Genomic DNA, 27769 nt, shown 5'->3' on the forward strand with positions numbered 1-27769 from the left:
GGGAGGTTTTAAAAAACTTTTTTCTTCTAGTTCTTGGCCCATTTTGTAAAGGCTCTGGTCCAGCTTTCCAGACAGGTTCACAAACTCCAGCGTGGGCCAGTCTTTATTCATGTGGTTCTCTTAGGTGTTATGGTTTCCTCTTGTCCCAGGAAACATCCTTTAGAAACTGAAACATCTTGTTTTCATTTTCAGAGGCGGATCTTAGATGGAAGTCTTGGCTTTGCTGCGGGGGTAAGTAGCACGCGGTAGGAGGATAAACGGAGATGTGTTTCTTCTAACGTTTCTCTGCCAGGCGGTATTTCCAGTCTCTCCCCATGTGGCCTAGATACGTCTCTGTAACCTGCAGGTGCTACCGGCCCCTCTGATCACCGACCCTGTTTGTTTCCAGCGTGTGGAATGCCCAGTGAAAGAGGCTCGTTGGGCAGCTGTTTGAGAATTGGTGAAATAAGATAATATTTAGGAAGGCCCAGCACAGGGCTTTGTCGGCACAAATTAAATATTCTCTTTCTCTCTTCCTCTCCCCCCTTAAGAGACCTTTTATTGTAGACGTTTTCAAACATGTAAACAAGTGGAGAGAATCCTATGATGCACCCCGGGTACCCGCACCCCGCTTCAACCATTATGTCAATGATCCTAATCTCGTTTTATCTGTCTTCCCCCAGCCTTCTTGGAAGGGTGGACTATTTTGTAAAAGCAAATCCCAGACATCATGTAATTTCACCTGTAAATTCAATATATATCTCTGAATGACTTTATTTTTTTTTTTAAACAAAATCACCGTGGCATTATCACACCTACCAAAATTAATAATAAGTCCTTATTATAATCCAACACCCAGTCCACAGTCACATTTCCTCTCTTTTTTTCAGAAGGGTCTTCTAAAATTGTTTTGTTAGAATCAGGATCCAAACAAGATTTTCATATTGAATTTGTTTGTTATACCTTTAAATTCTCTTTTATTCTTTAACAGTTCCACTTTTTCCCCCCACACTAGTAATTTGTTAGAGGAACTGGATCATTTGTCTGTGGAATGACCCACTAACCACTGGGCACAAATCCTTTAGCAGTTCAGATAGTGTCCCATCCTTTGAATGTGGACCTAATCAAATTGTTAGCAGAGAGATCCTTAAAAGTAAGTTTCCATGATGGACCGCTCTGAGATTGGAGCCTGTAACTTGGAAAGAGTTCACAGAACACAGGGCCGGCCCAGTGGCACAGCGGTTAAGTTTGCATGTTCCGCTTCTTGGTGGCCCGGGGTTCGACCACTTGGCAAAAGCCATGCTGTGGTAGGCATCCCACGTATAAAGTAGAGGAAGATGGGCATGGATGTTAGCTCAGGGCCAGTCTTCCTCAGCAAAAAGAGGAGGATTGGCAGTAGTTAGCTCAGGGCTAAGCTTCCTCAAAAAAAAAACAATGACAATCTTATAACAAAATATCTATTTTTTCCATCTTCTTTACGTGAACACATTTTCTCTTTGCTTATGTTAAAAAAAGAAAAAGCCAAGAACAGAAATAAAATTGATGCATAACCCTGTCTTATTCTAGCAATGACTACTTAGTATTTATCCATGGATATATGAATGAATTGAAAAAACAAGAAAAAAGCCTTGGGGCTGGTCCCGTAGCCGAGTGGTTAAGTATGCTCTCAGTTTGGTGGCCCGCGGTATCACTGGTTTGGATCCCAGGCGCCGACGTGAGACCGCCATCAAGCCATGCTGAGGTGGCGTCCCACATGGCACAACCAGAGGCACTCACAGCTAAAATATACAACTATGTACTGGGGCACTTTGGGGAGAAGAAGAAGAAAAGAAAAAAAGACTGGCCACAGATGTTAACTCAGGTGCCAATCTTTAAAAAAAAAAAAAAAAAAGAGGAAGAAAGCCTCATTTATAAAAATACACATTTCCAGGAATCTTTTACTTTTTGACGTTCAATTATCATAAAACAGTGTATTCTATTTTTGTTGTTATGAATCCGTTCTCTGCTGCTAACAGTTGTAATGGTAACTCCACCCGGGAAATTGTCATTTAAGCAGTTAGAGCCCTTGACCCACAGGAGATTTTAAAAATTAAATTGAAGTGTATGTAGATACTCTTATTGCGGGGAGGGATGATAAAGAAATCAATAATAGACTTGCTCGGATAAAGCGTGAGTTGCTCTAGGATCAAAGTCTGTGGGGAAGTAGGGCTGAAATACAAGTCCGGGGGAAAAAGGAATGGTGCGAATTTCTTGGCTTTTGACGAAGAGCTTGCTTGTGCGTTTTTGTGCGTCTAGAATATAACCCGGGAACAGAGAATGGTTCACGTAACAGGCAGCTTAGTTTATATGTATTTTTCAGCGGAGAATGATGGGAGTCAAATCCCTATGCTGCTTAGATCCCCGTGGGTACGTTTAAATGGCTGATGGAACAGTTTTATTTAAACCTGTCGATATTTGTATGCCAGAAATGGTATCTTTTGCAACTTGTTAAACTTAAGATGAAAACATTTTAAATGTCAATTTCAAAATGACTGTCAGGGTCGGGGGAGGCACCTAGTTTTTCAGAATTCTTAGCAGGGCGCACAGACAGAAAGTTTGAAGAACTCTGTTCCGTTCTGTCTTACTGCTTCGGACCCGGGACTTGGGTATTCTCTTCTCGTTTACTCTTTGAGGGCAAAGGCCGCTGTGAGATTTACATAGCAAAAGACAAAAAGCAAAATAAAACAAGAAAGGAAACCAACAGATGAAACAGATCGACTATAATGGTCTTCAAGACATGTAAGAGTAAATTTGGGAGCATTAATAACATGACAGTGGAAGGTGTAATTTCCTTAAAAAATATCATTAGACCAGTGTATTATTGTGTTCACTTAATTCTGGGGATCTAAAGTTGTTTTTTAAAGATTGGCACCTGAGCTAACAACTGTTGCCAGTTTTTTTTTTTTCTGCCCATATCCCCCTAGCACATAGTTGTATATTTTTAGTTGTGGGTCCTTCTAGTTGTGGCATGTGGGATGCTACCTCAGCATGGCCTGACGAGTGATGCCATATCAGCACCCAGGATCCGAACCAGCGAAACCCTGGGCTGCCAAAGCAGAGTGCACAAACTGAACCACTCGGCCACGGGGCCGACCCCTAAAATAATTTTACTTCTGATTTTAAAAATAGTGGGTACTAAAAAAGAGATTCTAAAAGTTATTTATCAGAACATAAGTCATTTACTTTTTTGAAGGTGACCTTGAATCTGAGCTAGTTGCACAAAGGAAGCCCTGCCGATCACCAGATGAACAGAGGAGAGGGAAAGGATGATGTGGGGACAGGTGGGGAGATTTCAGTCGTGTTGGTGCCTAGAAGTGGATGCTCATAAACGCCTCCCCAAACTAGGGACAAGCAAGAGAGCCCTGGTGGCCTGAGCTGTAATAATTGCTGGTACTTATCCTGGAATGGTTTATATTTAATATGGACAACCTGCTGGCTAGGGCAGTCATTCTCAACCAGGGGCCATTTTGCCCCCCAGGGGATGTTTGGCATGTTTGGTTGTCACAACTGGTATCTAGTGACTAGAGGCCAGGGATACTGCTCAACATCCTATGATGCACAGGACAGGCCCACTCACAACAAAGAGTTATCTGGCCCAAAGTGTCAGTGGTGCCAGGGCTGAGAAATCCTGGTCTAGAGCATTTTGATGTATCATCTCTAGTGACAGAGTGGAATGTGTAAAAATTCAGATGTATCTAAAGTTAGAAAAAAAATAAAAAGAAAAAAAAGTCCCCTTGCTTCCCAGAGGTCCCCACCATTAACTCTGAGTGTGTGTGTCCTTGGAGAACTGTATTATGCACATACAAAGTGTTGGGACAGTTAAATGTGCCAGAATGCCTGGTATTATAAAGGCTTTGCTTCCTCAACACAGCTCTGAGATGCTTTGAATAAATGTCTTGAAAAAGGGAAAATTGTCCGTCAGTCAGTTGGCTGGGGTCCCGTGGTGCCTTGCCCAGATGTAACGTGGTTTTACGATCAGCTGTGCATCCATATATGTGTGTGTTGTATGCGCGTTGAAGTACGTGTCCGATAGAATGCAGCAGTGATGTATTTATGCGATATGTCATTGTGCACTGAAACAGGTGTTTCTGTAAGAGATTCCTGGGACACAGGACAAATGTATTGTAAACGCGTTGAGCAATATGTTTTGCAGGTGTTTTTCCTCATTAGCGGAGCCTTGGAAGTGTTAATCAGTTCTCCTTAAACGACTCCTCCTGGAATCTATTTGCCTATTTTTCTCCTGACTCTAAATCACTCTCGAGTCTCCAGTAATCGTTGTCTTTCTCCTCTCACCACCCTTGTCTGGCTTTAATTTTTGCCTGAGGCATGAACTTAATGGAGAATAAATATTACTATTAAAAAAAAAAGCATAGTCATTATTCACTGTTAGAATCCTAGAGTAATACAACTTTAAAGCTGGGAAAGATTTTAGATGGTTATAATAGCTAATATTTATTGAGTCCTTAGAGTATCCAAGGTGCTCTTTCAAGCATTTTTGTGTAGGTCATCTCATTTAATTTTCATAACAACTCTATGAGCTATGGACCAGGGACTGTGGTTCACGCCCACTTTACAGGTGAGGAAACTGAGGCACAGCGAGTATCAGTAAGTTGTTCAGGATGACACAGCGGACAGAACTGGGATCTGAACCCACAGTCTGACTGTAGCACTCCCACTCGGAAACCACAATGCCTTCCAGCTGATGTGTGGTCCAGCTGCCTCTATTTACAGACAGGAAACAAATCCAGAGAGAGAGTAAACGACTTATCCAGGATGGCAAATTGCTAGATGAGGACAGAGCTAGGGCCAAACCCAGATGCGAAGCCAGGGGCTGCCAGCATTTGGCTGCGTGACCTTGGGCAAGCTCCTTAGTCTGCCTGGACCTCAGTTGACTCTGTTGAGAGCTGAGGACATTGGACTGGATGATTCTTTAAGAGCTTCTTGGAGCTCCACATTTAAAGAGGTGAGTTCCCGCACATCCTTTTGCTCTAAGGCGATTGTGGAGTGTTGCAGTTTGCTTTCGGTTCACCTGTCTGCCTCCTCACCTCTTCAATGGCAACTTTAAACATGTAATTGCGTATCTTTTCATCCAAGTGAGAAAGCAGTCATTGTCCCAAAAGATAAACGTTGAAATGAATTTGAAGAGGCTGAAGCCTTGAGGGTCACCATTTTAATTTTCTGTGCTCTGGTTCTGATGTCTCTTTGGTGAGGCTTGAACTAACTAGGAATCTCTAAATCAATGTACATTCTCTCTCACAGAAGGAGCACTTGTGTGGAATAAAAATGACCGTGAAACTGAGGAAGAGAAAGACAGCCTACCAATTGAGAAGCTTACTTGTAGGCATGAAAAGGCAATTTAATATCTATTATTTAATCCCACAGGGAGCTGGTTTCTTATGCAAGACATAATTTTCTTGAGGAGATTTTGGCTGAGTCTGCTTTTGTGCAGTAAGTGGGGAATAATGTTTTCTCCAAATAACTGGCTCGCTGTTGGAAGTTAATGATGCTCTCCAATGATGGCCGCTGTCTGGAGGGATGCCGTGGAGAAATGCATAGGAAGAAATGGACTTAAATTGTATCTGGGGGATATTTCAGCCAGATCCATTGGAAAGGTTTATTCTAGAGTGAATAGCAGGGAGAGAAAAGCGAGGGTGGGGGACAGCCCTTGAATTGGGTCTTCAGAAATCCTGGCTTTTCTACTTCTGGCTTTACAGATCCTGGATTGGGAGGTAATAATTGCTTCCCAGTAACCTTTTCTCCTTCTTAATGCCTGAAAGGAGAGAAGCTCAATATGTCCTAATGGAAATTTTTCAATGTGAGGTTTGGCCCACACTGTAATGGCCTGGGCCACAGTCAAAGTACCGCCAGACGGTGTGAAAGGGGCATGTTAACTGGCTCTGATGAGGTTCCTGCAAAGATCATTGCCCTCCGTTTCTCTGAGCCAGGACTTTCCTCTTTATGAGGGTAAGAGAAACACAGGGACCCCAGATGGCCTCCCAGGAATGTTGGACGTACTTGGACCTAGAGCAGATCCTACCCCAGCATCACTTTGACTGGACAGATCACCGTAGAAGTTTCAGGGCAATTGTCCAAAGTGGAGCTCATCTCTTAAATTTGCTTTTCCAAGATTCTGGGAGCTGGGGAGCCCCAGGGCCTCCTAGATTCTACTCTCTGCAGGTTTCCTTGTTCTGCACTGGGGTGCAATGACCAGGGAGGTGATGCTTGTCTATTTTAGGGCTAAGGCTGCCCTTTAGCTGGGTGCTCAGTAGAGAAGTGAGGAGGTATACCAGGACTGGCTTGGTGGGACTTTGAGCCACCTGCCTCAGGGGTCTCTCTTGGCAAGCTATATGTGGCACGGTGCATGAAAAAGATGTGGGGAAGGGCCCTTCTCTAAGCATGACTATTCACAGCCTTGCTCCAGGGGTCTTGGCACAGTCATTAACGGGCACTTGCCACCTCTGCCACCTTTGCTTCCTGCGTATCGATTCTGCAAGACACCGAGACTCCAAACTCTCATCATCGAGGGATTGGGACCCTTAAGGTTTGTGTGATGAGGCATTTTATTTTTAAAGGTCTCAAATGGCCCGTTTCCAGGGGGAAACCGTCTGTGTCTCAGCTTGGGTGAATGTTCTCAAACCGTGCCTGGCCCAGGCAGGAGATGCTGAGCATATCATGAGAGACGAGGCTGATTTTTGACCTGGTGCTCCTGGTGCCCAAACGGTAGTGGTCCTTGTGAGCTCGAGGACGATGTGATGACAGCTCTGTCCTCTGGTCCTCCCCTCATCCTGTGCACCCTGGGCCAGCAAGATGAGGACCCTCCTTCCTAGCGCATCCTGCCTCCTGACTCTACGTTGGGAGGAAAGCAAAGTCTCGCTGCAGGAAGAGCGGGTGGCGAGGTGAGGGAGGAAGAAGGGAGAAAGAGGAGAAAAGCACTCAGGAAGGAAACAGATTATTATTTTTGTTCTTGTATTTTTTTCTTTTCAATTTCATGCTTCAGATTTCCAGTGTCATTATAGACAGTGTGGGGGAGGACATGATATATTACCTTTTCTCCACGGCCGATGGAAAGGAACGGCGTTTGTCTTGGTGGAAGAGCTCATGCGTATTCTTTGCCCCGCTGAGCATCTGGGGCAGGTGGTGTGGCCCTGAGGTCTGCCCAGGGCCCCCTGGACGGTCACTTCACTTGCCCGTCTCTCCCCATCCTTGCTCCTCTCCTTCCCCGAATGCATCCTCAGGCTACTTCCACTCTCGTGGCCTGGACATCCTGCTTCCCCCTTGTTCCCTCTGCCTTTCCTTCCAGGCCTGGGTCTACTCTATAGATAGGGCCGGGGCATTCTCCTTGGGGGTATCTGTTCCTCTTTGTTTGGGGGCACCTTTCCCTGTTCTCGTGAAGGAAAAGGTGAGAGTGTACGTGAGTGATGAGCAGGAGATTTAAAAAAAAGGCCTAGAGATTCAGTTTAAATAGTCAGATGTGAATTCTCCAAAGTCACAATAACTCTTACACATCTCTCTGTAGGAACAGGTAGATGTTTCATGGATATTTTAGATCTTAAAATAGGTCTTTTAAGATGATTGGCTCATTTTTCATTCATTCATTCATTCAGCAGTTAATCAGCCCCTGCTGCATTGCCGGCACTGTGCCAAGTGCTGGGGATTTGAAGAAGTGAAAGGAGACGGTCTCTGCCTTTAAGGAAGTTATGATCTAGTGGAGAGGCGGGCACACTACACTGGTGGTCCAAATCCAGCCCACTACTTGTTTTTGTAAGTAAAGACTTATTGGAACCCAGCCATGCCCGTTTGTTGGCATATCGTCGGTGGCTGCTTTTGCATTACGCTGGCAGAGCTCAGGCGCTCCAGTAGGGCTCTTCTCTGCAAAGCCGAAAATATTTGCTGCCTGGCCCCTTACAGAACTTTGCTGACCCCTGATGTGGCTTATGGCAGGGTTTTCTGAGGCCTGGTGGCAGTGCAAGCAGCCTGAGCAGGACTGTGCTGGAGATCAGGATCATGGCTCTGTGCCGTGCAGGGCCGGGGCTGGAGGTCTCCAAATGCTCCCTGGAGTGTCTGGTGTTTTCCACTAGGTGATTTCCTGGGGACCTGGCTTTGTGGTGGGCCCCTCCCAAAGGGGCCCTGGCCTTTGCTTATGAAATTGATGCTACTGCTCCCCCTTCGCCCAGATGGGCCGTTGAAGAATCATCAGAGGTTGGCTTTGCAGTGAAGTATGATAAACTGTGTGGCCCCTTTTGCTCCATTCCCCTTGTCACATAAGGCATACTGTGTCAAGACAGATGGCCAAGGGCAAAAGTGTGCACTTTGAGATTGTGAAATAAAACTAGGTTCCCCAGTTCAAACCAAACTGAAGTTCGCAGCTGTCGTTAGCATCCGTGGTCTAGCAGAGTGAGCTAATTGGTCTAATGACCTTGGTAGTTCAGTTCCAAGGGGCTCTCTGGCTTTGGGGACGCCCCTTCATTTTGATTCAGCGGTTTGCCGCCCTGGCTGCGTGTCAGAATCATCTGGAGAGATCTAAAAAGCCCAGTGCCCCGGACACACCCTGGACTAACTACATCAGAATCTTGGGGGGTGGGATAAGGCTTCTGTAGTTTCTAGAGCTCCCAGGTGATTGAAACGTGCAGCCAAAGCTGAGAATCCCTGTTCTGATGGAGGCTACGGTTTAATGAAGGATGGGCTGGCATTCGGGAAAAGCAGCCTCCCTCCAAAGACTCTCTGCAGCTGTGGGGCCAAGAATCCGACGGAACCAATATGTCGGGTTGGGGTCATGGCTGGAGGAGCACTGGACGTGGAGGCTGGGGCCTTAGAACTTGGTGGGGGGAGCCCAGGGAGGGTTCTGCTGCCTGTCTGTTGTAGGCTCCATGGCAGTCCCCCATGTACTTGGCAGTTGCCTTGGCTCCCAAGTCTGACTGATTTTAAGACCAGCCTGGGGTGGGAGCAGGGCAGTTGTACTCTCAGATGTGTTTTCCACTGGGTCAGGGGACGTTGGTCAGCTGCTAGCTGGGAACTCAGGCTCTTCCTCTGGGCTCCCTGGCCCTGGCAAAAGAAAGATGGGAGGCAGGCTCTTTACTGCTCGGAGAACTTGAGCTTGAATTGAAATTCAACCTGATGCACAGTCCTCATTGGATCACATACTGTGTCTGAAAAACCTCAAGACTGGCCAGAACTTCTGGGAGTCATCTCAGGCATCCCTCTGCCATCAGACAGGGAAACGTTTCACTGAATCCAGACAGATGGTGGGAGTGTAGCTTGTTCCTAAAGACTTTTCTGAAGCAAGACTTTACACTATATATATATATATATTTTTGTAAATTAATTGAGTGTTTAGCTAGCTTGTTAGAAACTAATCTAAATGTCTTCTGCTGCAATTTAAATAGTAGAGAGTAGCTGACATCATTTCTCGTAGGCATCTTAGTACAAATCACATTAAAAAGCGTTTATTGAGTGTCAGTTCTTTTGAAAGATACTCTGCAAGGGATCAAAGTTAAACTTGGTTAAGTTTTGTCCTTTAGCCTTTGCATGAGAAGACCAAATCTATACACATCATTAACACAAGTGCTTTGTGAAGAGGCTGCCGTTGGACTGCACATTCTTGCTTTTCGGCAGTGGCTTGCTCACAAGAAGGGACAAGAGCCAGAAACCAAAGCTTTGTCAAGGGCCTGTGCGATTCAGGAATGGCTCAGATGTGTTCTGTTTGCAGAATAGCCATTTATTTTCTTCTTTGGACAGCACCTGCCCAGAATGTGGGAGCAGGGAGAGAATTGTTTTCAGGCCAATCCATCAACCATTTAATGAGACCTACTATGTGCAAAGCATCGTGGGGAGTATGCAAAGGAGCAGGATAGAATCCCTCCCCTCAAGGGGCTTTAGGTGGGCCAGGGAAGAGAAGTCACATTCACCTGTAATCATGAGACAGGTCAGTGTGTGGTTGTAGGAAGGTAATGGACAAGGGGTGGTGGGAACCCAGAAGCTGGGAGGTTACATGTAGTTGGGGAATGAGATCTTGTTCATGGATGAAGCTCAGGTTGGACGGTAGGTAGAGTTTGGGGGTGGGGAGGGTGCAGAGGAAAGAACTGAAGTATAGGCAGAAGGAACAGCAACTTGGAAGCATAAGAGTGGGGAATACAGGGCTGTTGAAGGAACGGCGGTTGGTCTGGTTGGGAGGTGATGCCAGAGGGGCCGGTTGGGGCCTGGATGTGCATAGCCTGGGGTCCCGTGGAAGAGAGTTGGTGCTGTGTTCTCCAGATTGGTGGGGAGACCTTGGAGGTTTTTGAGAGGGGACATGATGAGAGATGTACTTTCAGGCCGTGCGTTCTCTTGGTAGCAGGGAGCGTGCCGGGGGAGGCTGGCAGTGGAGAGGTAGGTTGGAGGCCGTTGCATCACCTTAGTGATGTCTTGACTCATTAGAGGGCTTGACTTCAGGCAAAGGCAGAGGAATTAGATGGGAGAGAGCAAAGGACACTCCTGCTGGAGAACTGAGAGGACTCGGCAGTCCTTTGATTGTGAAGGTAGCCTAAGAGGGGTCAGGCTGTCACAGGTGCTGTGTTCCTGGAGCTACTTCCCCTGGGGCTGTTGGAGAATTTGGGCATCACCCATCCTGGCTTGTGGGCTAAGGGACTTTACTAGAAACAAGGAGGCGGCAGGTTGGCGGGGGGGGGGGGGGGGGGGGGGGGGGGAGGTCTCTTAAGTTTACATCAAGCCTTTCTCATTTGAGTGGGTTTGTCCTTTGGAATCTGTGTGTCGGGGTGGTCTCCATGGCAACCAGACACCCACAGCTAGTTGTCCTGATGGTGATGTTTCCTGCTGCTCTGTTTATGATTAGGTTTGACTGAGAGTAACTGAGACTTAAAAAATAGTGGCTTAAACTACAAAAAACTCCTCTCCGGTAGAAGAAATCCAGAGAGCATGGCTGGGAAAGTAGGCCAATGGAATCACCAGGGATCTAGATTCCTTTTTTTGCTCATTGCTTTGCCCTAGTGGGGAGCCTTTGTCTTTCTGGCCCAAAGTAGCTGCTAGAGCTTGGGTCATCACATCTGCCTTACAGGCAGCGAAATGGCAAGAAGGAGAGAGATTCCTTGCGAGTCCTGCATGACAGCTCCACTTACCTCTCTTGGCCAGAACGTATTCATATGACCTCATCTAGCTGTAAGGAAGGCTAGCATGCATGGCCTTTTAGCTCTCCTGCAATGCACCCAACTAAACCTTGGTATTCTGTTACCGAAGGAGAGGGGAGAATGGAACCTGGACTAGGCCATTAGCACTCTTGGCTGCACAACCTGTGCAGAGAGAGCTTTGAGCCCTAATGCTCTTATTGATTTACCTTCTCTGTGTACCTTTCATAGATGCCATTTTTCAAATGAGTTGTGTTATTTCTTTCTTTAACTAGTTTCTTTAAAAATGGAGGAGTAATACATGAACCTGGTAAGAAATTCAAATAGTACAAAGGGTATACAGTAAAAAATAAGTCCCTCCATCTCTTTGTATCAGCCAGGGTTTGGGGGGTCCTGAATGATGGAAAACCTAACTCAGATTGGCATGAGAAAGGAACGTGTTGGCCCATGCAATGAAAATATCCAGGCGTAGAACTGGCCTCAGATACCCCTACACTCTGTGGATCAAAGGACGGCAGCGGGACCTGGGTTTCTCCATCTCCTGGCCCTGCCTTTCTCTGTGTGGCTCCACTTTCGGATACTCTGTCCACCTCCCCTCAGGGTCAAGTCCAGAGGAAGAAGTCTTTCTTCGACAGCTAAAACAGTCTTGGAACTGAGGTTCATGGGCAAGGAGTAACTGGCCTGACTTGGGTCATGTGCTCGTCCCTGAACAGTAACCCCTGTGGCCACAGAGATGTACTGTGTTAATTGGCCAGGCCTGGGCCACCTGCCTCCTCCTCCCCCCATTAGATAAAAAATAGAGACTAAGAATCACTAATAATGGGGGGAGAGATGGCCCCTCTGAGCAAAATTGAGATATTGTTGCTAAAGTGGGGGTAATGGATGTTGGGTAGCCAACATGCAGCCAATGTGCCCCACACTCCTCAAGATGCAGCACGTGTCCCCCACACTCCTGTGTCAGTTAGAACCCACCCAAACTTAGTGGCTTAAGTCAGCAACAGTCTGTTCTTTCTCGTGATTCTTGGTTCTTCGGGTCTTGCCTGGGGTCACTCATGAGGCTTTGGGCATCTGGCAGCTCAACTAAGCTGGAGGGAGTAAGAGGGCCTCACTCACAGGCCTGGGGTCTTGGTGCTGTCTGGGCCTTTGTCCACACGGTGGCTCCTGGGTCAGTGGTGCAGTGCAGGCTTCCTTACGTGATGGGGGAAGTGTTCCGAGAAGGTGCAGGTGGAATCTGCGAGGACTCTGGAGGCCTAGACTCTGGAGCTTACACAGGGTCACTTCTGTCATGTTGTATTGGCCAAAGCAAGGTGCAAGAACTACCCAGTTTCAGTGGGTGGGGAAACGCTCTCTAGATCTTGGTGGGAGGAGTCTGCAAAATGTCCTGGCTCTGCTCTAACATCTTCCACCTCCCCTTGCAGGTGAGGCCTGTTGACAGCCTGTCTTTCCAGAATCAATATTCCTTTCCTGTCGCCTAGTGCCTGCCGTTTCCCACCATCACTGGACCCCTACCATGGGTCTCCCTTTGTCTTGTTTTCTCCATCCTGCCTCTCAGCTTCTGTTTGGGCACCACCTTGCACCCAGTGAGAGGAAATGCTGGCTTCCCAAGTTTCCATGCAGTTTGCTAACTTAAAAACGCAAGGAAGAAATCTGAAGACCCAGTGAAGCTTAATTTGTTCTCTGTACGCAGCAGAGAAGCAAAACCTTTATGAACCCAGATTAGTCATAGGTCTTCTAGTCTCCTGAGAGGAAAGAGTTTGGGCTAAATTCTTCTCAGTACGAGGGCTGTGTTGTTGTGGAAGCAAGAATCAGGTACTGGGTGAGGTGGCATTTGGTGGCTAACAGTCACACAATCTCCCCGGAGACTTTTCATGCGGAGGATGATGCGGGGTCAGTGAGCTGAGGAGTTGAAAGAAAGATTTCTTGGACTCTCAAGATCTGGCGGTAGTGCTCTTTTATTTAGAGAATAGTGTGCAATAGCATGGGGACAGGACCCATGGGCAGTCAGAGCTGCTGCTGGCATGGGAAGCTGCCACTGCAAACATGGGGGGAGAGTAAAGCTAAATTTAAGGCATAGGTATGTGAGTTATCTCTTTACAAGACAAAGGAAAGAATATGTAAAAAAGTTGTTAACATGATATCGGTGCCAGTAGGGTTCTGGTTATTGGGTGGTCCTATAACTTTTAGATAAGAATCAAACTGGATTAAGTAAATGGCAGAAGCCACCGCTTAAATATTATCTTCAGCTAAAGACAAAGGAGGATGTTGGGGAGAGGGGTCAGTTACATGAGGTTGCCAGACAGTAAACAACTTAAGTTCTTGCCTTTGGCATTGATTAAGAGTTTCTAGAGATAAGGTGATCCCCCTTCTTCATGGCACAGAGAGGGAGGCGTCTTTACAGATGGAGATTTCCCTTACAAATGTAAATGTTTCCCAACAAAGGGCAAGCAAACCCTGCTCCTCAGAGTTGCTTTTATTAAAAGTAACCAGCCCCCTTCTCATCTGCAGTTTTAAAAGTAACCAGCCTGAAAATCCTCATCAGAGGACACACGGCCTCTTGAGAATAGCTGTGTCCAGGCTGTGGAATTGGAAGAGGCCTGGGAGAAATACCACGTTTTACATCCTGTGCTTCAGCATTGCCCGGTTTTGTTAACCTGCACCTATATTACTTTGATTTTTTTTTTTTAAGGGTCAGAAATTCCCTTTCACATTCAGGCGTCAATCTCCCCCGCTCTTTGCAGAAGAGTCTCCGTCTCATTTTATGAACGTACTTTATGGATATCAAGAGCATTATGCTGAGGGCAGAGTGATGGAGAGGAAGCCCGTCCTGGTGTTGCTTGGACGGGTGTGTGGGCAGAGCAGAGAGACAGTGCCAACCTGTGGTTTCTGTCTCCCTTAGGGCCCCCACAAGTGTGGTGAGAAACACGGAGACCATGGGGCTACAGTCGTGGGCTGGGAATCCTTGCTTGCCGCCTTTCCCGGGGCCTGGAGAGGTTTGTCAGCCTCAGGGTCAGGTGCAGGATGGAGCTGGGGCTTTCTTGGCCTCACTCCGTTCTTCCTCCCCCATGCCTCCTACCCCGAGGAAGGGGACCTCAGGAGTGCCTTGTCCCACTGAGGCCGCGAAGCAGAGCTCAGATCCCATGCAGTAGTGAAGAGAGTGTTTGGGCTCAGACAGGGAGTCCCGAGGCCTGGGTTGTATTTGTTGCTGAGCTGCTGGCAGGCCCTGTGATTAGCAGCAAGTCCATTAACCTCCAGGCCTCTCCCGGCTCCGCAGACTTGAAATCCTTTCCCTCCTACCTTGTGCAAATGGTGGGAGGAAAAATCAAGTCATGACTGTTTAATGCCTTTGTGCCCTCCAGAGCAGAGGAGCGGAATATCATGGAGGCACACGTTTTAATAGCTGGCAAGGTGAGGCTGATCTTTGCTGTCGGGGTGCCCCACTTTTAATCCCATATCTGACTTTGGCTTTGGGGCTGTGAGCTGTTTCCCCAGACTTGATAAACAGCAAACAGGTAGAACCATCAGGCCCCGATGGGGATTCAGCTCCGTGAGCATTGTGCATCTGACACTCAAGTGAAGGGAAGGCTTCACACTTACCTGTGCACAGATTTTCTTTTCTTTCTTTCTTTCTTTTTCCTTTGGCTGTAGCGTTTCTTTGGAAATCTCTCTCCATTTCTGAAGCTCTGGTCTTCTTGTGAAGAAATCAACCACGACAGCCCTGGGGCTAAGTGAGTTAGTTCTCCGGGAGGGTGGAAAAATATATATCTGTTAAATGCATAAACAAGGGGAAAACAGATTACTATCGTATTTAAGGCAGAAGGAAGGGTCACAGAGTCATTGCCTCTTCATAAACTTTAAGTAGATTACCGATTAGAATTTGTGGAACACTTTGTAATTATGCATGAAGAGATCTGGGGGGTGGGGGGTGTCCATGAGCTGACTTCAGGGAGCACTTGCATCTTATGGCTTGTGAGTCCCAAATGTTATTATGTGACATTGGTTTATTGCTTCGTATTTTCCAAAGCACCTCCCCATCCATTACGTCATCTGATTCTCACAGTAATCCTGTAGTTTGTAGGTTTTGTCATTTGCATATAATAGATGAAGGGTGTGCTGCATCCCATGCTGGGCTCCTTTGTCTGACCTGTCCATAGGATGCTTAGGGCAGAGGGGAAGAGAAGGGAGCCTTCTGGGGTCCTCCTGGTCTGCTCCCCACAGCCCCACCTCCACGGCCCCCTCATTCCTAGCCCAGGGTGTGTCAGGCACTGGGGATAAAACAGTAAACATAGCAAACAAAAATTCCTGCCCTTGTGGGACTGCTATTCTAGCAGAGAGAGTCACATGATAAACAGACTCTGCAATAAAACATATCATATGTCTGCCAGAGATAAGTGTGGTGGAGAATGATAAAGGAAAGGAAGAGGATAGAGAGTGCCCTGGCAGCGGTGGGAGTCATGAGTATTGCAATCTTAAAAAGAATAAATCAATAAAGGCTGACATAGGGGAGGCTCTCCATAATTTTTTTTTTTTTGATGTAGTGAATAAAGAAACAAATGCTCAAGTGGATGGAAGGATGGATGGCTAGATGGATGAAGGGATGGATATGGATGGAGGGATGGATGGATGGAAGAGGAAGGATAAATTCTCCCCTCTATAGATTTGTGCTTGCTTTGAGAGCCTTAGTGTGCCTAAATATTTTCACCCCCCTCCCACTTCCTTAATCAGTGGAGAGCATCTTAAGTGCGACTTGATCTCATGTAGCCCCTGGGGAAGGGGAGCCCCTCCCTGCTGGAGAGAATGAGCATCCTGCTGGTTTGGAACGGGAATGCTCCTGGAGCTGTGCAGGTTGAGTGGGGAAGTAAATTGCATGGGAGAGTTTGCCTGTCATTTACTCCAGCTTGGCCTTCTTGTTATGGACCTAGTTTCCAAAGCCCTGGGGTTTGCCAGCTCTGTCCCTCTGGGGGCCTGGTCCCTTCCAGATACTTGCCATTGAGAGTTTGCTCCTTAAGGAAATTTAGCGTCTCATTTTCCCCATCATAATCTACCAGCCCCCTCCAAGGTGGGACTGAGTACCCTTGACAAGCATCCGTAGCTCTCCATGCTTATTCTATATAGCACTTGTCTCTAGATCCTAATTGCCTGTTACTTCTCTTCTTCCTTCCCAGACTCGAAGCACCTAGAAGGCAGGGGCTGTCTTGTTCACTGTTGAGCGTTGGTCCCTAGTAAAGGGACTAGAACATAACTGGCACTCAAAAATATTTTTAAAATAAGTGTTGAATGAGTGTGGTGTGTGCATTAGGGGTTTTCTGGGTTTCGGGTTTGGCCGCCTTTAGGCCCAGCCCAGTTTCTCCAGGTCTTCTGTGTGCACTGACTGCCATCCCTGGAATATCAGAATGAAATCTCAAAGTAGACGGTGGGAAACCCTCCCCGCTGAGTCTATGAGGAAGTCAGTCATTCTGATTCTCCCAGTGAAGGAAGAAACTCATTGAATATAAACTCATTACATCTCTGAAGCACTTTGAAGATTTCCCCACGATTTAATTATGATGAACTTCTCAGGATGTAGTCATGCCAGGAAAAATCTTAACCCATCAGCCATGTGGGATGAGCTAAGGGCAGGGGGCACTGGGCATCTCAAGGTTGAGCCTTTTTCCGGCGGACGTGTGCAGGTTAGGCTAATGAACTCTGGACTGGCCTTGTTTGGGTTTGATCCTGGTTTCTCTACTTACTAGTTGTGTGAGCATGGGCTAGTTACTTAACGCTTTGTGAGCCCCAGTTTCCTCATCTGTAAAATGGGGATAATAGTATCGTTTCCCTTATAGGGTTGTTGTGCAGATGAAATGAGTAAGTGTATTTGAAGCACTTAGCACATGGGAAAAGCACAATACATCCTGATTATTATCTCTTATCGAGGGAGATGGGTGGAGGACACATGAGGAATCTGGCATTGATATAAGTATGTGAACTTAGTATTATGGCCCTGGATGTTACTAGCATCCATCTTATCCATCCTCAGTTAATAACCTTCTTCACACAAACTACGTCAAGCCTTCCTTCTCACAGCAGGATCTTCTATAATTTCTTTCTTTATATATAGTTTAAAAAAATGGGATCATATCACACATAATGTTTAAAAACATGTTCTTTCACTTAATATATTCTGAACATTTCCTTGATATTTTGGTGGTTGCATGGTACTCCATCACATGCATTAAGCGTATTATCTGTTTTCACCTTGACTGAGGCATAATTGAATGGACACTAAACTGCACCCATAGCCGTGATATTTTTCACTAGGGACTAATTGGACATTTGAGTTTGGCTCGATTTTTGGAATCATTGTTTATTTTTACAATAGGTGTATACATCGAGGAAAAGCAAATGTTAATAAAGGGTTTATTTATAAAGGAAAAAACACCAGGCTTCTCCCTGCCTCCCGTGGCCCATCTCTTCTCTAGAAGTAGCCACTTTTGTCTGTTTCTTGAGAAATTTTCTCCCACATTTCTAAAGAAATACGTGCTGCAATTTCTTGGTTTGGAAACCAGCGTCCTTCAGTTGTGGTAAATGTTGTTTTATGTTCCTTTAATAGTTTCCTCCGCTGGTCTTCTCTTCTCTCTTGATTAGTCCTATTAGTTGGCTGTTGGACTTCCTGGACCTGGCCTCTCATTTTCCTCTCTTTTCTCTCTTTATTTTATAATCTCTTGGCTGGGTTGTTCCTCACGGTGGGAAATTTCATTGACTTTAACTCCATAAAAAGAGCAAATGTTTCTTTTTGTTGTTGTTTTCATAGTTTCGGCTTCTGAAAGCTCTTCCTTGTTCTCCCTGTTTATGTTTTTTTCTCCAGCATCCTGTCCTTTTTCGTGGATTTGTTCCATGCCTTCATCCCTCTTTGACATTAATGGTAGGTTTTTCTCTTTATCAATGCTGTCTCCCTGAAGTCCCAGGGTTTCCTTTGAGGTCCTTCCTTTTTCCTGTTTGGTTGTTTTCTCAGATCAGTTGCTCTCATAATAGTAAAAATAGAGACATGTAATATGCAGACGGAGTATCTAGCATTTATGTAGCGTTTAGGCCCGTTCTTGTACGGAGCATTTTCCCTGCATTATCACATTGAAACAACTCCAGGAGATAAGCACCACCTTGGGGACAGTGTGATGGTCAAGAGTAGGCACTCAGCAGCCACACTGGCTGGGACTGAATCTTGGCTCTGCTGCTTACTGGCTGTATGACTGTGTTTTGTTTTTTCAAGGAGGGTTGTTTTATTTATTTATTTACTTTTATTATTTTTTTTATTGTGGTAACATTGGTTTATAATGTTATATAAATTCCAGGTGCACATCATTATATTTCAGTTTTTGTGTAGATTGCATCATGTGCACCCCCCAGAGACTGACTCCCATCCATCACCACACACATATGCGAATCACTCCTTTCACCCTCCTCCCTCCCACCCTCCCTCTGGTACCCACCAATCCAATCTCTGTCTCTGTGTGTTTGTTTGTCATTGTTGTTTTCATCTTCTATTTATGAGTGAGATCATAGGGTATTTGACTTTCTCCCTCTGACTTATTCTGCTTAGCATAATACCCTCAAGGTGCACCCATGTTAAGGGAACCCTCATACACTGCTGGTGGGAGTGTAAACTGGTGCAGCCACTGTGAAAAATAGTGTGGAGAGTCCTCAAAAAATTAAGAATAGATCTACCATATGATCCAGCTATTCCATTGCTGGGTATTTATCCAAAGAACTTGAAAACACGAATACATAAAGATACACGCATCCCTATGTTCATCGCAGCATTATTCACAATAGCCAAGACTTAGAAGCAACTAGGTGCCCATCAAGGGACGAATGGATAAAGAAAATGTGGTGTGTATACACAATGGAATACTACTCAGCTATATGACTGTTAATTGCTTAACCTCTCTATGCCTGTTTCCCCCCATGTGAAGTGGGGATGATAACTGTATCTGACTCTTAATGTTAGGGATTAAGAGAGTCCCTAGCGCATGGTCAATCTTTATGTAAATATTGTTGTTAATTCAATTTTACATATGAGTGTCACCATTATTTCTCTTATTTCCATTTTCCATTTGAAGAAGTCTTATCCTTGGAGAGAGAACCCCTTACCCATAGTCTCCAGCTTGAAGTGGTCGAGTTTGGATTTGAATCAGGTCGTCTGACTCCTGAGTCTTGCCTTCTATCTACTGTGCTTGGATCGCCTTTCATAGAGAGAGAGAGAGAGAAAAAAGATGGCAGATAGACCCCAACATTGCCGCTGGGGCTAGCCAGGGTTGCCAGATAAAATATAGGATGACCAGTTAAATTTGAATTTCAGACAAACAGTAGTTTTTTTAGTGTAAGCATGTCCTCCCCCTCCAAATTATTCATTGTTTACTGAAATTCAAATTTAACTGGACGCCCTGTATTTTTATTTGCTAAATCAGGCAACCCTCGGTGGGGGGCTTTTTCGTGCTCCATCCGGTCCCTTCTTGAGATTCTGTCCCATCTCTCCTGACCCTGGTCCTCCGTCTCCCAGGGGTCACGCCACCATACTGATGGGAGTCTCTTGCATCCCTCAGGTGCGTTAGGACAGAAAACACTTTGAGAACACATGCAGAAAATGAAATGTGGTTTTGTTTGGCATAAGGGGTGTCATCCTTCCTTCTCCTTGACCGTGAAGATCCTGCGCCGAAGCCTCCCTGGTCATTTCCTTTGAGCCAGGAGAGAGGCACAAAGCCAGTAGTTTGGTGGATTTTCACCTCTCTGGGGGGAGATCAGCAAAGCAGAAGCAGCTCCTCATCCCTAGATCTTTGAGTTTTCTCAGTGGAGCCAGACGACTTACTTGTCTCCCCTCCTTCGAATGTTGGCCGGGCTGTTTCCTTAGCAGCCAGATCTGGGACAGATTGGATCAGCGTGAGTGAGTGGTGGTGTTGGGGTGGGGGAGACTTGACCAGCTGGTGTAATTGTCCATCAACCGGCCGAAGTTGAGAGGGTGCTGATGGATTGGTGGCTGGATGCCATGGAGAGGTTGCTTTGGGCAACATCCTGTTCTCACTCTCTTGGTGACCAGCTGGTGAGAAGGTTGGATAAGGATCCCCCTCCCCCGTTTTGAGTCTCTGTGGAGTTAATGATGTTGATAGGCTGAAGAGTTCTGGGAGTCCTCCCTCAGCTAGCTAGTCTGAAGCTACCTTGAAAGTAGGAATTATTATACTTGCACCTCTCCATTATTCAGAATACAGGGTCTGTGGAAGAGGAGTGGCAAATTCAAACAAAAAGTCTAAATCGTATGAGACTTTGGAGCACTGTGGGCTGCTTTTAGGTGTGGCTGAGATCATTGCCACTGGGCGCTCCAGTCCAGGTGGGCGTCTCACACACTGTAATTGCTTAGTGAGTGTTTGTTGAGTTGAATTCCACTTGGGAATGGGGACTTAGATTTGGAGCGGGACTGGGCTTGATGGCTAACTCTTTTTCAGCTCTTCTTCCTCTGTTTTGGCAGAGGCAGATAGAATAAGGTTGTTGGTCAGTAAATTTGAAGCCCGGATATGTCTTGGTCGATTTTCCTTGTTTTTAGGAACTTACTGCAGTCTAGGACCTCACCAGTGGAGACCCATGGTCACCAAGAATGGGTGCTGCAAGGTCCTTTTGGGTATGATTGTCATACTTGCCTAATACTACTGGCAATTAGGGCTTAAGACTGGCCTGACTCTCAACTCTGGGCCTGGACCTTGTCAGGTTGTTGGTGCTCATGTTGGATGATCCAAGTCTATCCGCAGAGGGCCCATTTTGGGGTGGACTCTAGAACCTGGATACCCAATATTCTGTCCATGGTGCAAATGTGGCTCATTAGAATCTGGGGCAGCCTTCTTAAGACTTTAAAAATATGAATATAATTTACATATAATAATATGCCCAGCTCTTAAAGTGTCAGCCAGTGAGTTTTGACACTTGTATACGCCTGTGTAACCACCACCCGAAATGAGATCGAGAACGTTTCTGTCATCCCTGAAAGAGCTTCCCTTACCTAAGTCAATTCTGTCCCTACTCCCAGGCAATCGCTTTATGACTTCTGTCACCATAGATTGGTTTTACATATTGTTTTGTTTAAATGGACTCATACAGTGTGTGTGTGTATGTATATGTATATACATACACACACACGTGTACACATCTATCTAGCTATCTATACAGATATATATATACACACACAAATAGTGTTGTCAGACTTCTTTCACTCAGTGTAATGATTTTGAGATTCATCCACATTGTGATATTAGTAATTTTCTCCTTTTTATTGCTCAGAAATGTATCCCGTTATAAATGTACTACAATGTGTTTATCCATTCTCCTGTTGTTGGACATTTGGGTTGTTTCCAGGTTTGGGCTGTGAGTAGCTACTGTGAACATCCTTGTGTAAGTCTTTGTGTGGACGTATATTCTCATTTCTCTTAGGGAGAGGAGAAGAGAGGAATTATTGAGTTATAGGGTAGAGATATATATATATATTTAAGCTCAAGTGCCCTTTCCTAGTTTGGAGAGTGCAAGCAAACTTGTGGGCCCAGCCCCTGCCCATCATTTTCACTGGATGGGTGTAGCTCACAAGAGGCAGGTCATTCAAGCAGGTCCACATCAATTAATAACTGTAATTGAAGCTAAATGTAGATGATTATAACTTTGAGCTGTCAGGTCTAATTCTATAAAATTACATGAAGCTGGTATATTATGAGGGCTTTTTGATAAAAGGAAATTAGGTCCAGATATAACCCCCGTATGAGTTTGATTCATGCTTGAGTCATGACTAATAATTCACATGCCAAATTTGAAAGCTGACTCAATGCAAAATTCATGTGGCCACCTGTCATGGGTTTCTGATGGATGACTCCATATTGAACGGACATGGGCGACGTCATTCTGGAGGGTCGCAGCAGATTTCTTCCTTCTTTCCTGTCGCTCTGCCTCCAGTCTCATCAGGACTTCACCTGTTCCTTTCCAGTCCAGGTGAATCTGTTCGGTAGGTTGTGGAGGGGTCCTGGCTTCTGTAGTTGGAAAACTCCAGGAGATTCTAGCGTGCAGTCAGAGTTGAAACAATCCGCCCGCTGTTTTGAGTCCAAGCCATTCTGTGAGGCTTCTGCATTATACCCAACCATGTCATGGTACCCTGACACACAGCCTCTTTTTCAGCCAGGCTGATCACCCTGCAGTGCCCATAGCACAAGCTGTGGCATGCTTGCCCCACAGACTGCTTTCACTGCTCTTCCCAGCCAGAAGCTGCCACTCTCATTTTTCTTTCCAAACCATGTCCAGCTTGCAAGAGCCCTTCACCATGTTTTCTTTGATATTCTACTTTTTTACAACTTTGCCATCTCCTTTCTTGGAATGACCTGAGGCTTTCTTCGTTTATCATTCATTTATCAGATGCCTTCTCTGTTTATCATTTCAGATATCTTCTGTAGTCTGTCTTATTCTGGTACCTAGCCAGCTCCTCAAAGGCGGGGCCCAACCCCCTAGGATCTAGCATAATGCTGCTCATGTAATCGTCACTGCTTACATACTTGTTGACTGACTTTTAAAAGTTAATTTTATGTTTGATTTGGAGACAGATCTTAGAGACATTACTTGGCTTCTGTCCTCTTGGAGTAATTACTGCCTTGATTTGTACGGATTGCAAGTTTGTGCCTACTCCTTAGTCGTACAGTGGCCTTCTTGATGTTAGAGTCCCTGTTTGTTCGCTTCAACAAACTTAAGGAGGACCTAGTCTGTAGCAGGCCTTGAGTTGGGTGCTGTTACTTTGAACTGTGTTGTTGTCTTCTGTAGACTGTGGTGCACCTTCTTTAGAGGCAGGCTCACTGAGTAATTGATACTGAGTTTCCTTGCATTGTCAATATCTACGCGTGATAGTTTCATCTCTGCTTTTTATGAAGAGGGAGATTTTGTTTTGCGGGTTGGATTTTCTTCTAGTCTTTAAACTGTCATTACCATCATAAAAGAAATGCTTAACTGTACCCGTCATGCCAGAATATTCTGCTGTCTCCCTGAAGGAGCTCTTTACAAATTCATTTATATTTCCAGAGCTGAAATTGTCCCAGAATGAGCGCTTAGGCAGGAATGAGAAGACTTGCCTGCTGTGGGCTAGTGTTCAGCCAGCCGATTGTTTTTGATTATTCTGTGCTGGCACCTCTGACACCAGAGGGAAATTAATAGTATTATAAAGTCTGGATTCCAGTTGCAGATATCTGCTGATTTTAAATGTCTTTCCAGCCGCTTTCAGCCTTCTGATGTCAAAGCTCCGATTTAGGAGTCTTCAACAAAACACACAGTCCAAGTGAGTGTCTCATTATCATGTGGAAACATTTCTGGAAATTGAGTTTTTGTACATAGGATCCTTTTCTCCCATTGGCTTTTCACTGTGAAATCAGGATCTTCTATTATTAAAACATTCATATAATTTTATTATGAATTTATTTATAATATTTGATTCTATATATTTATATTATTTTCAAATTATATTATCCGTTTATTTAAAAAATTTCCCCAAAGATGTGCATATATGGTTTTCAAAAATCAGGTTCTTCTACAGGGCTTTTAATGAAAAACACCAGTCTGCTGACTTTCCCCATTCTCTATTCCTACTCCTCAGAGAGAAGCCTCAACAGCCATTTGACCTGTTTATTCATCATTTTGCCTCCATAATTCTCAACTGGATGCTTACTCTGTCATTTCTTGACTTTTTCAGCTTTAAATGTATCTGATGACTTCCTGGTGTGGAAGATGAAGAATTGGTTCTCTTATTCCCACCTGCATCCTACACTGTAGATAGACTGTGTTTTTTTAGGTTCATTCAATAGGCACAGCTTAATAATGGATTATTATTCAGCCATAACAAGGAGTGAAGTTCTGGCACATGCTACAACATGGATGAACTTTAAAAGCGTTGTGCTCAGGGAAACAATCCAGAGACAAAGGGACGAATGTTGTATGATTCCACTTATTTGAAATATCCAGAATAGGCAAATTCCTAGAGACCTCGGAGAGTAGATTAGAGGCTCCTGGGAGCTGGGGGGCAGGGAGGGAGAATGAGGAGTTATTGCTTCATGGCTACAGAGTTTCCGTTTGGAGAGGTGAAGTTTGGGAAATAGCGGTGATGGTTGCACAACGTTATGACTGTAATTGATGCGGCTGAGTTGTATAGACTTTAAAATGGCAAATTTTATGTTATATATATTTTACCACAATAAATAAGCAAATTAATAAACAAGTAAAAATTGGCTTACATTGTTAAGACTGTAAATATTATTCATTTATTTCCTTTCTTGTGTAATTTCTGTGTTTTCCAGAGTTAGCGAAGGTCCTATTTTTTCCCTTTGCCTACTTTTTTGAGTACCACTCATTAATCGGCCACCAGTCTCCCACCCAGAAGTGTGAATCTCCTCTCCACACATCCAGACCTGTCAGGGCGCTGCAATTTGCTCTTCCTGGGAGCCCTCCAGACCTCTCCCTCTCTGGGCTCCTGTTTTCCAGGTCTGTTGACTGTTGCCCCTGACATCCGCCTTCACACCAACCTGGGGATTCCCGTCATTTCTCTCCCCTGTTGTCGACTTTCTTGTTTTACTCCCTCATGCGGTGAAGACACATCCTTGAGTATCTTCCTGAGAAAGGGTGCCAGGGAGGGAAAGTCTTTGGCTCGCTTCCCAGGAAGCAGAGCCTGACGTGGGGACTGCTGTGCAAAGAATTTCAGGAAGACATCCTCTGGGAGAAGCCGGCTGCTGAGTGGGGGCTGGATGGGGCCGGGCAAGAAGCTAAGCTGAGACGCTGGGTGCTGTCGTTCGGCACAGAGACTTTTACTTTTTCTTCTTGTTTTCAGGGTGGTACCCAACCCTTAGCTGATGGGGATTCCTGAACGTCGGGTGGGACGGTTGCTTGGTGGCATGAAGTACAGGAATAATCTGGGGTCTGCTGGCTTCTCATCCAGGCTTTCCACCCAGTCCTTCTTGTCGGCCCCTCTGCATTCCCATTTCCAGTGGCTCCGGGGTCCTCCATCCCTGGGCTGTTCCGGGGTTCTGTAGGGTGAACCACCTCACTCTGAGTCACTTCCACTGGGCTCAGGTGTCACCCTTCTCCGAGTGTCTGCCAGTCATTACCTGCCCTACTCTTCTAGTTTCTAGAACACTGTGGCTGCCATCTCCTCTCCATCTCCTTCTGTCTTTGTGCATTGAGGTCCTTCGCATCCCTTTGCTTTCGCTCTATGAGAATTTGGGGGAGAGCAGCTTGTGTTCGATCAGCCACATTTACCTAGAATATCTTAATTTTGTGATACTCCAAAACAGACTAGGGATTTACACATTAGCACAGTCAACGTTACTATTGTAAACATTGTCAACATAAAAAATTATATTAAGAGAGAAGTTACTCTCTGATTAGATGTACTGAGCAGGTGACATTGTGAATATTATTGTTTTTAAAGAATTTCAAACTTCTAAGAGATGGAATGTAGCTTTGGGCTTAAGAGCGTGGCCTGGGTTTCAAATCCCAGCTCTGTCACTTCCAGCTGGGTGTTCTTGGGTGGCTCAACCTCTCTGAACCACGGGTTTCAAGGAGGTAAAGCGTGTAAGGCACGCGGTCCCCTCTGACTCCCACGAGTAGTGTGGCCCCAGGCCCGTGGCTTTGCTGACCCTACAAAGCAAACTGTGGGCACTCCTGGCTTCAAGTCTGTGCTGGCATGGTTTATGCCCCTCAGCTGGAATGATCTCCTTCAGTCTTCTCTCAGGCCTTGGTAACTGTTACTATTAATTTTTGATAAACTCCTTGTTTTGGAAGTATTTTAGATTTTCAGAGAAGTTGCAAAAATAGTACAGGGAATTTCCATATACCCTTCACCAGTTTCCCCTAATGTGAACATCTTACATAACCTAGTACGTTTGTCAAAGCTAAGAAACTAACGTTGGTACATTACCATTACCTAAACTCCAGACTTTATTTGGATTTCACCAGTTTTCCCGCTAATGCCCTTCTTCTGTTCCAGGATCCAGTCCAGGATGCATGTTGCATGTAGAGTGTTCTTATTTTGAAGCATAGTCCGCAAGAGAGGAAGGTGTGCCTTTAACTCAGAGCCCCAGGCCAAAAGTCTGCTCCACGTAGCTTTGTTGTGAAACCCTCAGCTTTAGCTGTGCTGCTAGGAGGGGATTATATTTTGAGGTACATAATTGCTTGTTTCCCTACTGCTAAGGCAGTCATGGGCTATTAATGGGTTTAAGTTTGTAAGGTCTCATGTATCTTGCAGAGAAAAATGTTTAACAGGATCATCACCACTGTTTAGTAGCTGCCAAGTGTTTCCTAGTGCTGGGTTTTCGTGGAGCAGCTTACATCACAATAGTGGGGAATGTCCATGGGGTCAATTACCTGTGGTTGTTGCTAAAGCTCATCCATCCCAGGCTGTGCTTCTGGGATGCTTTGCCTGATGGTGAGGAAGGCAGCAACTTAAACCTTGTCTTTACTCTGTAGCTCTGAGAATTTCTTAAAAGTCTCTGGGTCAGTGTAGGGGTGAAGGATGGTACTAACCTGATCTGGGGATGGTGCGGTCAGCTTTGGATGGCATTAGCTTGCTCTGTGGCTTTGGGAAAGCCACTGAAACTCTTTGGGTCTCAGTTTTTCCTTCTGTTAAATGAAACATTTGGACTAGGTAGCCTCCTAAAGTCCCTTTCAGCTCTAAGAGTGCGAGTCTGTCAGTAGACGCTGTTCAGTGGATGATGCAGGAAGCTCTGAAAATTCCCTGTCAACTTCTTTCCACACCCAAGAAAAACTCCCTTATTTTAAACAATTACTCATCCAGTGTTTGTCAAGGGAGTGAAGGCATTTGACGCTGAGTCTATATAATACTGAATTTGGAAGGTAAAATCACTTTAAAATTTAGGTAATAGGCTAAAAAATGCGTGTTGAATCACTTCCTGATTATGCCTTCTGATTTCTCCACGTGCATTGCTCCCCTTCATTAGCAAGGATAACAGAGAACTCATTTAGGCAACACGTATTGCACAGCTGCTCTGTCCAGGACCAGTCAGATGGGTGGTGTCAGGATACAAAGACGCTCATAGCACAGCCCTAATCCTGGTCCTGGGGGGAATGTGGACACAAACAATGAACCACTGTGATGGAAAAGGGCCACCCTAGAAGAGGAGTAGGTGTGAGATGGGGAAGAAGTGAAGGCAGGCTCAGGGAGAGGGAAGTATCCAACACATTTCCTGCAGGACTTGGGTTGCTGTGGTATATGCATCGCCCCATGTAATTCTTAAAACAGCCTTCTTGTCTACTATCATTGTCCTGTGGTAGACTTTTCAAAACTGAGCTGCAGAGAGCTTAGGTGATTTGCCTAGGGCTACCTAACTGGTAAGTGGCAGAGCCGAAATTCAAACTCGGACCTGATTCTAAATCCTGCATCTTCCCATCCGTTATATACGTGGACTCAGGCCCAGGATTCAGGATGCTCAAAGAAAGGGCATGAGTGATGAGTCTTGACGTTTTGGCCTTTTCACAGATGGAAGTGCTTGGGCCAAGGCAAGGGGCCTGGAGGGTTCAGCACAGCCAGGGGACGGTAGCGCAAGGCATGGTTCTAAGGGCTGGTTAGGCCAAGCTCAACTTTTTTTTTT

The 27769-nt window shown here is 45.5% G+C and overlaps 1 protein-coding gene across 11 annotated transcripts in view; it reads left to right on the top strand.

The window, feature by feature from the left end:
- SLC39A11 (solute carrier family 39 member 11) overlaps nucleotides 1–27769 on the top strand; it is a 352088-nt gene that overhangs the window by 19627 nt on the left and 304692 nt on the right. For all 11 annotated transcript variants that reach the window (XM_070226022.1, XM_023652126.2, XM_023652129.2 and 8 more), the window contains one exon: nucleotides 193–231. In XM_070226022.1, coding sequence (XP_070082123.1) covers nucleotides 193–231 — 39 coding nt within the window. The remainder of the gene's footprint in view (nucleotides 1–192; nucleotides 232–27769) is intronic.

Source organism: Equus caballus, chromosome 11 (genome assembly GCF_041296265.1).
Source record: "Equus caballus isolate H_3958 breed thoroughbred chromosome 11, TB-T2T, whole genome shotgun sequence".
NCBI lineage: Eukaryota > Metazoa > Chordata > Mammalia > Perissodactyla > Equidae > Equus > Equus caballus.